Raw genomic sequence first — 12,593 nt, 5'->3', positions numbered from 1 at the left:
AATTGCCTTAAATTTCATGGCTGCTTTAACATTAAGGCAATCAAATGTGAAATATCAATACATCTGCACAGCATGAGTGACTGTATCTTGTTGTTCTGATGAATAGTAGAAGCAGAAATGAGGAATGTGAAAAAGAAAAACACTAACTGAAAACAGATTACATACAGTGCTACAGTGATATTTAATATCATCAGGCAAGATGATATCTTACCATGTGTCCGATTTTAATGAAACAAATCAAGAGAGAACCAAATCAATTCAGTTTAATTACTTTAAAAGCATAGAAGTCTCAATTCCTAGAAATTAGAGATCATTCATACTTTTTCTGTTACAGAGAGGAAAATGTGCCCAACTTCTGCACGTAGTAGTACAATTTTTTATACTAATTTTACTCTTCTGTGTAGCCCCTCTCAGTCACTGAGCTCTACGGATTCCTACCAAGTCAGAGGGATGGGGATCGATACTTATCCTGCATTGGATAACATACAAAATAACAGAAATGAGGGAAATCTGAATAAACATTGAATTGAAATAATTTAAAACTTCTCTTACTGTACCTGTCAGTTGGGGGTTTTTTTCCTGACTATTTCTTCATTCAGGAATGAATGAGATTTCAGAAAATATTACTTTTTAGTTATTGCGTTACATAGTGTTATTTAGTTATTTAGTTATATAATGTTGAGCACTCTGCTTGATTCTTGCATGTTGTGGTACAGCTCTGTTTTCTTTTTGAGTTTTATAAACTTGTTTAATCACCAAACCAGCAGATACTTAAATACATGTTATTCATTGGACCCAAGACAATATTACAGTACTAGTTTTTGCTATTGGCAAAATAACTAAATGATGAGGTTTCACTGTAAGTATTAGAGGAATGGACCTTCTCCCTGTCTATGTTTATAGACCATAAAATATCTAATAAACTGTGTTGGAGACTAATAGCATAGATTCCATACATGGGGATTTGAAAAAGCCATTAATTTCCAGTGTGTTACAATACAATCCAACCCAACAGAAAAACAGAAGGGGAAAAAAAAAAGAAAAAAAAAACAACAGACCCCTCATTTATTTTAATGTATATGCCATGAAGAACTGTTGATGAAAATCCTCTTCCCAACAGTAATGAAATAAACTTGTGCAAATCGCTTTTTTAAAAGTACGAGACATACAAAATCTCAAAGGATAAAACACGCAGTACAAACATTCATTTTAGGTACATTTATACCATTGGTAAACTTACTAATTCGATGACTATTAATATGATTGTAGTTACTTTTCCTAAACTGTTCCTTACATGTTCATTACTGACATTTAAGACAGAGAATGCCCCATGCCTAGTTAATGTAGAAATCAGTTTCACAAAGAGATTTAAAAATAGATCTGTTCCATTAGCAGCACTGTATGAAATATGGGTTGATCTATTTTCCATAGCAGTGGTGTACCAGAACACACTGGAAATTGTATTTTATTACTAATGGCATGGTTATAAATCAAAAGTTGCATGATGTGTCTACTCCTTGTCCAGATGTTCTCCAGAAGTTGGCATAGTGGTGACTCATACTCTGTTACTCTTTAAGGATTTGATATTAAATTACTCAAACTTAATGGATGGATATGTGGGGAATTAGATCCTAAAATGGGTTTGAATAAGTTCTAGTTCATACATCTATGTCGGAAGATCTGCAAGTAGTGGTAAGAATCAACACCATTCTGGTTACTTCTTAGCTGTAGATGAAGTCTGTTCAAAATAGTGTCTGAAAACAGCCTGTTAATTTGCTATTCCTAAGCAAGGAGGTTCAAAGCTCCTACATAGGGATTTTTAGCGGGGAAAAAAAAAAAGCGTGTCATTTTTTGGAAATAAAATTTGTAAGATCATATTTAATGCATAATTGTGAACTTGTATGTGGAGACTGTATCTACACTGCAGTGTAACAACAGTTACTTGATTTTGTATTCCTGCCTAGTGGTTCCTTACACTTTGCTTGCATTAAATTTCTCCGACGTGACCCGTCAGCAAATATGTAGAATTACTTCAGGGAGCTTTTAATGAGACGATAGACCTTAAACATCCACTGAGTATGTGGTTTAGCTTTTTTGTTATTGCTAGTACAATAAATATTTGTTCTGATGTTTTTGGATCCTTTATACAAGTACGTGATTGTAAGTGAACTGCCAATACACCATATTGTGTCAGTGGTTCAAGGTTTGTAGCTACGTAAAATTTGACAGACATCAGCTTAGTTTCATGAAATATTTGCAATTCATTTGAAGAAAGTGACTGAGGAATTTGTCAACACTATTGATTTTTCTGTCAGATAGTCTACATGGGCTGGACAGAAGAACGGGAACAAGACTCCCTTCAGGATCGAATGTACACACCAAAGTTTCTAGCACTGAGGGGATCTTCCCTGTATAAATTCATAGCACCTCCAGTAAGTATATTTGTCATTCTTAGTGGGAATAAATGTTATTAAAATAATTTCATGTAATATTTACAAGGCTTTCACAATGAGATATCACTCATTGACCTAACAGGATTTCAACTTACAACACTGAAAATTTCCAGGGTATGTGGTATAGCTGTTTGTCACATGATTGGGCATCTAACAAGAATTTTTCCCCCGCTTACCTGAGCACTTAGAAAAATACAAGAGAAATCCACTTGTGCTAAAAGGGGGCTTTTCATTTTCCTTTGGCAGACAGAACAAGCCTGAAGCAAGATGGTTAGATTTAAACTGAACTATCATTCTAGTCAAACTGCTGAGATTTGGGGAAATAGCAAAGCTTTTTACATGCTGTGGAAATGGCAATATCTCTGTATTTAGATTTCATCCTGAATGTAACTTTTACGCTGCTTGGGAGCACCAAAAGGAAGGTAGGGAAGCAAATGAAATTGTTTAGCTTAAATATATTAATTGGAATCTGACTGGCAACACTGGGCAAAATTTTAGCTGTTGTCTCATACTCAGCAATTTACTTTCACAGTTTTATGGTACATCTAACTGCAGTAAACAGAGATATAGTCTAGCTAACTTTTAGGCCAGTAGCTAAGGAGCCAGTAGCAGTCCCATACTGGCAGCAGGGACAGTCATGTGGATTCATTTGTTCTGTTTATTGGGTGACCTTTCTGACTGCTGCTAAACCCTGTGTTGCCAGATCCAGGCTGTAGCTCCTTCCTGCCTGAATCATAGAATCATAGAATAGTTTGGGTTGGAAGGGACCTCTAAAGGTCATCTAGTCCAACCCCCCTGCCGTGGGCAGGGACATCTTCAACTAGATCAGGTTGCTCAGAGCCCCGTCCAACCTGACCTTGAATGTTTCCAGAGATGGGGCATCTATCACCTCTCTGGGCAACCTGTTCCTGAGGTAGTTCAAAGCCAACTTGCAAGTCTTTACATCATTCATCAGTCACTATTCATGTTTGTTTAGCAAAGTGTTTAAGAACATGTGAAAGACATGAAGAATGGATGTAAGTATGAACTGAAAACTTTGTGTGTTCAATGTTGGTACACTAGTTCACTGGTATAGGAGTTTGGCTCTCCCATGGCTAGTAATGGGAATTTGGCTTTGGTTGGTGGATATTTTTCAGGATCAGATTAAAATGTCAGATTATGCTGCCAAGCACCTTAATTCAAAAGCAGCTCTCCTGGCTTTGGCAGACCTACCTGAGCATTTGCTGCCCATCAAATAAAGCCACCTCCATTCTAGACACTAGATAGAAGCAGAAACAATGCTGAGAGCTCCCGTTCAATACCAAAGAGGAAGATTATTCTTTTGTAAGCACTACGGAAGGAACTACAAGCCTCTTTACTGAGGATTAATCTTACGTTTCCAGGAGTAATATGCTCTTGGTGAGTAAATGGGTAGTGGGTGATAATTAATGAGTGAGGGAGGAACATGTTTATAATAGGGCTGTGAACCATGGTGATGTGAGTTAGGACAATTTTGTCAAGCTGCTGCTGTATGAGACAAGCCACCGATCCTTGAAACCTTTATAGGTCTTGTTTCAGCTGAGCTGCAAGCACAACATGATTTTGTCTTGCTAGATTCTGGTTCTTATTCCAAAATAGAAAGACAATTCAAACATAGAGAAAAATATTTTCTCTCCATGGAGTAGGAGGGAAACAGAACGCTTTTAAAAGGACAAACAGAGGAAGAGTTCCTACAGACCTACCTTAAAAAACCCGTAATTTATGTAATAATTGCACACTTATATGCCCAGCAAAATTATCTTCTTATTGAAGACCACAGTAGGCCTTTTAAAAGGACTTCTAAAATCTTATTTTCTATATGCAAACTTTTACACATACAGTTATGTTTGCTATGCTGCAGGTATATGTGTTCATCTCTTCCAGGGATTATGAAAGATTAAGAACAAACTTTCAATGCCACAGTTTCAGAGCTTCTATTTATGAGATACGTAAAGTGTACTTATAAGAAGAAAAACAGTTTTATTTATATTTGCAGTGTAAACTCCTTGGATTAAGTTGTTTTCTGAACAGAGATGTGCTGCCAATTTTTTAAGCAGAAAATAAAATGAAAGTATTTCCCTGGTCTCTGCCAAAGTCTAACACATTAAGGAAGCATGTGTTTAAACAGTGTATATCCGCAGCCTCCCCTTGCCTCATTTTTATCGGTTTGATCAATAGTACTTCTACTTTCCATGCTCAGATAAATGAGCAATTCTAACCTATCTTATTTGCATTTTGAAAGCTTTAAACAAAATTACTTTTTTTTTCTTTTTCTGTTATTTCCTGGTACATTTTCTCCTTTAGAATTATTAAGTGTGCCAAGTCTGGTGGGTTTCACTTTCTTACAGTTTATAGTTGGAAATCTCAGAGAGAATGGACTTTAATTGAGAAAGAGCTGCTAACACCTTTTCTCTTGCTACTCAAGCTTTTAAATTAAAATATTAAAAGTGAACAGGGCAAGCAATTTCTATCGGTGTCTTAATTCTATAGTTGCTTTTGCTTTGCACTATAGAAGGAGTTTTGTTTTGACCTGAAAAGAAGTCCTTTTATAAGTACAGACAAAAGTAGAAAACTAGGGGAGAAGGGGGAGCTCTGATATTTTTCCCCAAAGTATGGACACTACAGTAAGCTTTTAAACATAGCTCCGAATGGCTTTGTGCTTCAGCAGCAATAGTAACTAATTTTCCTGATGGGGCAATATGACTTCAGCTTGTGTGGCTGGTGTTTTGGGCTCAGTGGAGCTTTAGCAAGACTCCTCTCCCCATTTCTGTCTTCATGGTGAGAAAGTTAATTTTTTTGTCCACAGCAGAAAGAGCAGCTTCCCCCCCCGCCCTTCTTTCTTTCCCTGACAAAAGCATTTTACATGTTGTTCGTCACATCTCTGAATAACTTCTTAAAACTCAGACATAAAGATTGTATATTTCCAATATTTCTTTACTTCCTCATTCTATATCAAACAATCTGTTGACTTTCAGTATTTAGTCATTCCCTTCCTTAGAAATCTGGTTTAATACCCGTACTTCAATAACATAGTTAAAACTGAGTTTGAGGATGACTGCAAATAAATAAAATTCTAATAGAAGAGGAACTATGACACTGTATTTTTGAACTTTTCATTCCTGACTGTTTTCCTCAAAGGAGTTTCAGTTATGATAGTGTTTATAGCTAAGAATTAGTTAGGGATAGAATTTTCTCATACAATACGAAAATAATTTTGATCAAGAAAGTTTTATACCGAGGCATCCAAACCCATAGATGCTTCTCAGCCATGTTGTGTCTATTAATGATTGTTTTCTCTTTAGGTAAAAGATAAATTGGTCTCATATAATATTTTCTTTGTATGCTATGTATACTATTTTATGATACATTTTTCAAAGAACTTTATATTCTTGATTCTTGAAAACCAAATAAACTTCTGTCTTCAACAACCTCTTCATCTCGCCTAACAATTGTAATGATACAACTGTCTTCCTTTGGAGCTGAACCACTGTTCAAAGCTTCTTACCGTTAAGACTTTTTTTTTTTTTTTTTCTTCATATATAGCCTCAATTTTCATTCTATTTTGTGTTCTTCTGTCTTTTGAGATTGTGAATAATTCTCCTCTTTCCTTCTCACAGTTTCCTTGGAAAGTTATTTATAGATTGCTTGACTCTTCCCTTACTGAATATATTCATCTATCCCTTTCTGTCTTGTTTAAGTCTTAACCCTTAGTCTTGCATGATTTTATTGAACTCTTTTATCTATGCAATTCTTTGTGTACAATAGTTGCTTTAAATTAATACTGCTAAAAGCAATTTTCAAATCCTAAGACAAAGAGGAGAAACAGACTATTCTTCAAATCTTAGTTTGTTAGAATTTAGTAGATTAATCTTGGTAAGAAAAAAAAGAAAATGTATATTTGCCTCTGTTGTTTCTTGTTAGTTTTTTCCCCTGGATTTCAAGGCATGTGGGTAAGTGTCTGGGACGTTGCAAGGTTGGAAAATTTGATTTTATGGATTTGCAAACAATGTAGGTGACTGGGAGCAAATTGTGGCATACAGTTACATGGAGGGAAGTGGTGAGAAACATTTACAAACTGGTTGTAAATGGTTTAGGGATAGATTTTTATATTTTTAATAAACTTAATTCTTGAAATAAACAAAAATAACTTGCATTCTTTTCCTGGTTTTTTGTTTGTTTGTTTGTTTTTTGTTTCCAAGGTCACAACCTGGGATTGGACACGAGCTGAGAAAACATTTTCAGTTTACGAGATAATGTGCAAAATTCTCAAGGTATGATGAGAAAGTATAAGGTAAATTACCACTTTGTCAGACCAGTTGACAAGCCGGAGCATAACACTACAACTGGAAACTGCATGTGACCACCTTGCAGAAAGAGGTCGATTTTTTTCCCCTTGAAGTCAATATCAGAATTCCTGGTATCAGTAGACACAGAGCCAAATTAGAAGGCATGGCAAAATTGGAAATAAACTGATTTTGACTAGGAAACTATTTTATTTCTCCACAATGCTGTATGGGTTTTATAGCTTTACTTTAATGTCATATTTAACCTGTATAACATTTCTTTTGCTAACTGAGAAGCTAAAGAAATAGCGATCAATTTGGTTGCTTTCAAATATGTTGATGCAACTAATAATGGCTGCAATGTAAGATTTCACTAATACTGAGAGCAAAGTCCTTAAAATATGCAATACCATTCTGAAAACCTTTGTCTTATTTTTTCCAATTTCTTCAGTTTGTCTTAACTGTAATAAATGGGAAGAGATAATGAAATATGTTTAGAAAGTTAAAGTTATGAGTAGCAAATTGAATAGGGCCATTATTGTAGATTGTTTTTAATTTTTATTTCTGAATTCATTCAGAATTAATATATATGGTCTTCTCTCTGTTTTAAAAACAGTGAAAAACAGTTTTCCAGATGCTCAGCATTTCTCAATCTAAAACATGAGGAGAGGAAAAGGAGGTGAAAGAGATGAAAAAAAATTTGTCTCTTTCCATTCATCTGAAATGCTTTCCTGTGTATGTTGGTTTGGGGTTTTTTGGGTCAAAATTATGTAAAAGGTAATTTGGTCTTTTCTGAAGTTTCATCTAGGCAGAGATAGACTATTATCAAAAAGAAGTATGAAAAATCATATTTTAAAAAAGCATTTCCCATTGGGAAGACCTTATACTGACATACATGGTACAATTCCTAGTTTTTGTAGGTCACATAGGTGCACTATTCTTTCCTTAGGGAGGCAGATTACAAGTGGAACAGCTCAATAAAATTCAGGAACTTTTTACATCAGAGTCTTCAAAAATAAGAAACCAAATTTATAGTCTGAAAAAAACTCTCTGCTAGCAGTCTGGAACAGAAAAGTGAAAGGAGTTCTTTTACTGCTATGTTGGCTGTGAGGTCTGGGGTCTTCATCAGGGGCTAGAACATCCAAAATGCAACACATCCCATCGCCGTGGTATGTCTTTTAACTACCTAGTGTGTGCAAACATTGACTCTTTAATAGTGGTCATGTAGGGAGAGAATTAACAGGAAAATTTAGTCACTCTGTGAAGACATTGCACTGAGGGCATAATATGAACAATGGTCTTAGAGCACAGTCAGGCTTTGACAGAGATGAAAAATCTCACTTGTGACATGCACATTTATTTTTTTTTTCCTGTTAACCTCTGATTACTTCAGGCCTTGAGCCTGGAAAACAGTAAGCACCAAGGTAGCTCTTTGAGAAGTAAGCCTGTTGGAACCAGGACGACTCTTCCTTGTGACTTATCCAAAGATTTTATTATACAGTTTGAATAGAAATGTACAGAATATATGCCATATAGTTTTCTGTAATTTAAAGGTCCTTCTTTTCATTTCTTCTACAATTTTCCTTTGTTGATACTCTTCTCATTCACTCATTTTTAGCCATTTTTCTTTTTTCTCCTTCTCCTTTATCCCCTGTTCTTGCATACCAATGCAGGGACTTTTTTTCTCTTTTCAGCCATGTAGCAGAAGTTAGTTACAGCCAAGGACTCAGTCCACAAAGCAGTAAAACCTAAACCAATGTCTTCCTGGCACTATTGTGTGGAAGCACAGAAAAGAGTACAAATATGCTGTTTTTTCTTATCATCCAGATCTCCAAACTGTCTGGGAAGAGGTGTAGATCCTCCATTCTCAGTCTGTATTGACAGAGGATGTCCTGGCAGAGAAGCAATTCCAGTTTAAGTGATATAGGAATATCATTTATGTGTTTCTTTATCACATTATTCATATTAAGTTATTCCTTTATTGTCAGTAAACACGGTCAAGTTTATAAAGTGTTGAAATGTTTCAGATGGATTCTTTAGCTGACTAAAACCTGTAAATAATAAAAAATGGAAGTAGAAAAATCATTGCAATGAAATTACATCTTCTGACATTGGAGTATTAATCTTCACCATATTCTAGTTTTCTACAGCAGGTACTATAAGACTTAAATATGGTTTCACTCAATATAAAAGCAAGTAAAACCAAGAAAAACAGCTTCCCATTACTACTATTACATTGAACCTCTGCAGAGACTCAAGGTTTTTTTCAGCTTTTATGCCATCATAAATGTCTCCATTTTAGCAGTGCATGTTTCTAGACACATTTGTAGAAGCCCCATGGATATTACTGAAGCAGAGACAACTTTAAAAAAGTTACTCTGGTGCTTTGTGATCACCTTCAAACTTCTTCCCTTCTATAGTACCTCACATGCTACTTTCATTATAAATTTGTTGTCCTTGGAGGATGAGTCAAATGGCAAAAGGGCAGGCTAACAGGGTTTGAAGCGATTATATTTTCAGAGATTGACAGATATAGCATGATAGCTCAGGAAACATAATGAAAAAATGAAGAAAAGAAACCTGGGCTCTTCTACCGCAGAGTGTTCGCTCTCCTGCACTTCCTGTTCTTCCATGGCAGAGACTGAGTTCATGTCATTCTTTTCAGGAAAATTGAGAAGATAGAATTATTCTGTGTTTCTACTTCAGAAGAGACAATCACATGTCATCGGGCAGAGATAAATCCAGGAAGATAGTAATGCCTGTTTGCTGGACAATATCATCACTCAGTGTCTCTTAAGTGGGTTTAGTTCCATATTCTCGGCTAAATTCACATTGTTCAGTCTACACTTCACTACAAGTAAATATTATAGAACATTCCCAGATGGTGGAACACCATCATCTATATTCTTAATTTATTTTAGAATTATCACTACCATGGATTTTGGGCCAAATGGACCATCTAGCACTCTTCCAAACAATTCCTGGCGTAGCTTGAGAGTTATCATGGGCAAAGGCTCATTTGTAATGAGCCATTGAATGTGAGCACCCTGTTTTAGGGAGATAAAGAGTTTCATAGTATGGATGTGGTCTGGTCCTTTCCAGCTGGCTATAATGTCAACAAACAGTCCCATATATGCCTAATTTGTTAGTATAGATGCAGCTTCTGTGGTTAATATTCACTTCAAGTAGGACTTGCAAGTGGTCTGTGCTAACTTTTGTACGAATTTACCCAGAAGTGAGAAGTAGTGCTTTAGAATTAATGTTTCCAAAGCATATTTCTTTCTATATCAATCAGGCTGTTGGGCATCCTGAGAAGGAGCAGAAGATTTATCATCTGCATGCAGGACTGAGTGTGTTGGTCAGGACTGCCGCAACACCTCTGTAGAGCCAGGAAGAACGTGGGTCTTGGGTCATGTCTTCTTTGTCAAAGTGAATTACTAAATGTTATCACAACACTTACTAATCAAAATGTATCTGCATTACATGGCTTGTTTAGATTGGAATGAGATGTTTCAAAAACTTTTTCCATATTTAGACTTATAATCATTAGAAACTAGGATGCAACTTTCACCCAAGCATGCTGGTATTTTCTCCTGCTGTATACTGGCAACTTCAATAACTGTCCCTCATGCCACAAGGACAGGATTTACTAAATCTCTCTGAAAGCATTTTTTCTCCTTCTTCCACTCCTTAATTCTGACTAAAATTCTGATGAACTTCACAAGATCAGTTTTGATTAGAGAGACTTACTACCTTAAGTTTGTCTTTTAAAATAGAACTGTAATTTTCCTCAGTTAGAGAGATTTCTCTAAGTTTATCTTCATGACAGAAGTGCTACAGTGGAGAATATGAACTGCCAGATCCTACTGAATACACATTAATATTTCAGTGTTTCAGTATGAGAGAATACTGCCACTTCTGGTGACAATAAAAATATTAAAACACTAAATAAATATTAATGTCTACACCCAGCAGAGGACTTCACTGATTTAATTGTCAGGAAGGGAATATAGTCCAAACTTGTTAAATAAAACTCAGAACTCATCTGCCACTATGGCCAATGTTTTCTTCACAGTTGTCTCCATGTGCAGAGTGTGCTTTCTCCTTTAGCATCCTTTCCAAAAACTCCAACTCTTCTCATGAATGACATAGGAAACTGGGATGCCATTTTCAATTTTTATGGTTCTCTCAGCCTCAAGCACTTAAAGGGCAGGATCTTCTGCACCTTAATCAGAGATGTCAGAGATTATTATGTGATTTATAACTAGCGGATTCATATTTATAATAGTCCTCTAGTAAATCACTATTTTGTTGTCACTGTATTCTTTTTTTTTTCTTTCCCCCGCCCCCAATCAGATTACAAGGAAAAGAAAAAGGAGAAGACTTGCCTTAAGCAAGGCAATAAGTCACTATTCTTAATGTGATTAGGACCTTCTAAATAATCAGGAAGACCATTAAAATTTGAAGCATAAAATCAGATTTTAAAAAGCTCTCTTTTGACTGTGTGAAAAACAGTTTTATTGACATAAATTCAGCAAAGAGCACTGATCCCCTAATTCAATATTTAAAATTTTAGGTAGTAAAAAAGTATGAAAAACCCCCAAACCCTGACAATCACATTCATAAACTACCAAAACAATAGTGGATTATAAAAAAAGGTTCTGTAGAAAGTTTTCAAAATACCATATCTTGTAAGTATAAAGCTCTTCATTGTCAAGATTTTTGGGTTGAAATAATTTTTGACATGCAAAGTAGGTAAAACAGGCTGAGTACAAAAATCACATTTTAAATACATTGGGTTAGATTATTCATTGTGAAATAATGGCAAACATCAATGGGCTATGTTTGATGTAAAAGGAACATCTATGGAGATGCAAATAGCTTAAGACCTGGGGTGGTAAATACATAAATTGATAAGCATACAAAGTAATTTATTAAAAATTCAATAGGTCTGTAGATTATGGAGTGGAAATACCTTAACAGAGAGAAAATACAAGGCACTGAAGAACTCTTTAACCCTAAAAAGAAACAGGTAAAAAGAAAGAGTGAGTAGAAATCAAAGTCAGGCAAGTTCAAGTTGGGAAGAAGCTAGAAACTATAAAAGTTTTGATGATTAATCAGTGGAAGGTACTGGTAAGAGAAGTTGACAGCTTTTAAACCACTTCTTTTTTTTACCACCAGTTTTATTCAAACTGATGCTAGTGGGACAGTGACACTAGCATGTGGATGAAAATCTGTGATCCATGTTAGGCAATTTGTCAGGCAAGATAATCTAATAATACCACTTCTGACATTAAAATGTATCTATGAATCATTTTCAATAGAATTGATGGTAGAATTTGCTATGAATAAATATTTCTAGTTTATTCTGGAAGAAACTTTTTTGACCCTATCCTCTATTTTGCGGGGTAAAGCCCCATTAACAGCCAACTAATTCCAATGTTAGGATTGGTCAAATCTTCAATATTCCAGAAAAGCAGGCACTTATATCACTAGCTTCAGAAATGGGCAGATGGCCTTTTCCTGTTCAGTACTTCAAAGCTGGTTGAACTGTATATGTCTTTTTGGTACCTCTTATATTTTTGACATGCAATCTGAACATTTGTGGTTTGAGCGTGTGTGCATGTGTGTGCATGTGTAAGTGTGTATATTTTAACAAGATTTAAGTGTCTTCGATAAATTGGTAAACAACTTAAATAGTTAAGCAATTTTTCCGTATGGAGGGTAGAAAAAAGGTCATTAATTTTTTCTGGTAAGTTATGGACAATAATATAAAAGATTGCACTTCTCTGTAAGCAAGTTTGCCTTGTTTGCTTGAGTTACTAATGTTCTTCCCCGA

The 12,593-nt window shown here is 35.4% G+C and overlaps 1 protein-coding gene across 1 annotated transcript in view; it reads left to right on the top strand.

The window, feature by feature from the left end:
• The window catches only part of SNTG1 (syntrophin, gamma 1), a 168,313-nt gene that overhangs the window by 117,179 nt on the left and 38,541 nt on the right, over positions 1–12,593 (top strand). The window contains exons 12-13 of the mRNA XM_009335222.1: positions 2,316–2,432; positions 6,671–6,742. Of these exons, the coding sequence (XP_009333497.1) occupies positions 2,316–2,432; positions 6,671–6,742 (189 nt within the window). The remainder of the gene's footprint in view (positions 1–2,315; positions 2,433–6,670; positions 6,743–12,593) is intronic.

Source organism: Pygoscelis adeliae, unplaced genomic scaffold (genome assembly GCF_000699105.1).
Source record: "Pygoscelis adeliae isolate BGI_AS28 unplaced genomic scaffold, ASM69910v1 Scaffold380, whole genome shotgun sequence".
In the NCBI taxonomy this organism is placed as follows: Eukaryota; Metazoa; Chordata; class Aves; order Sphenisciformes; family Spheniscidae; genus Pygoscelis; species Pygoscelis adeliae.
Note: the sequence above shows the minus strand (reverse complement) of the source record. Positions and strands in the feature narration are given on the sequence as shown.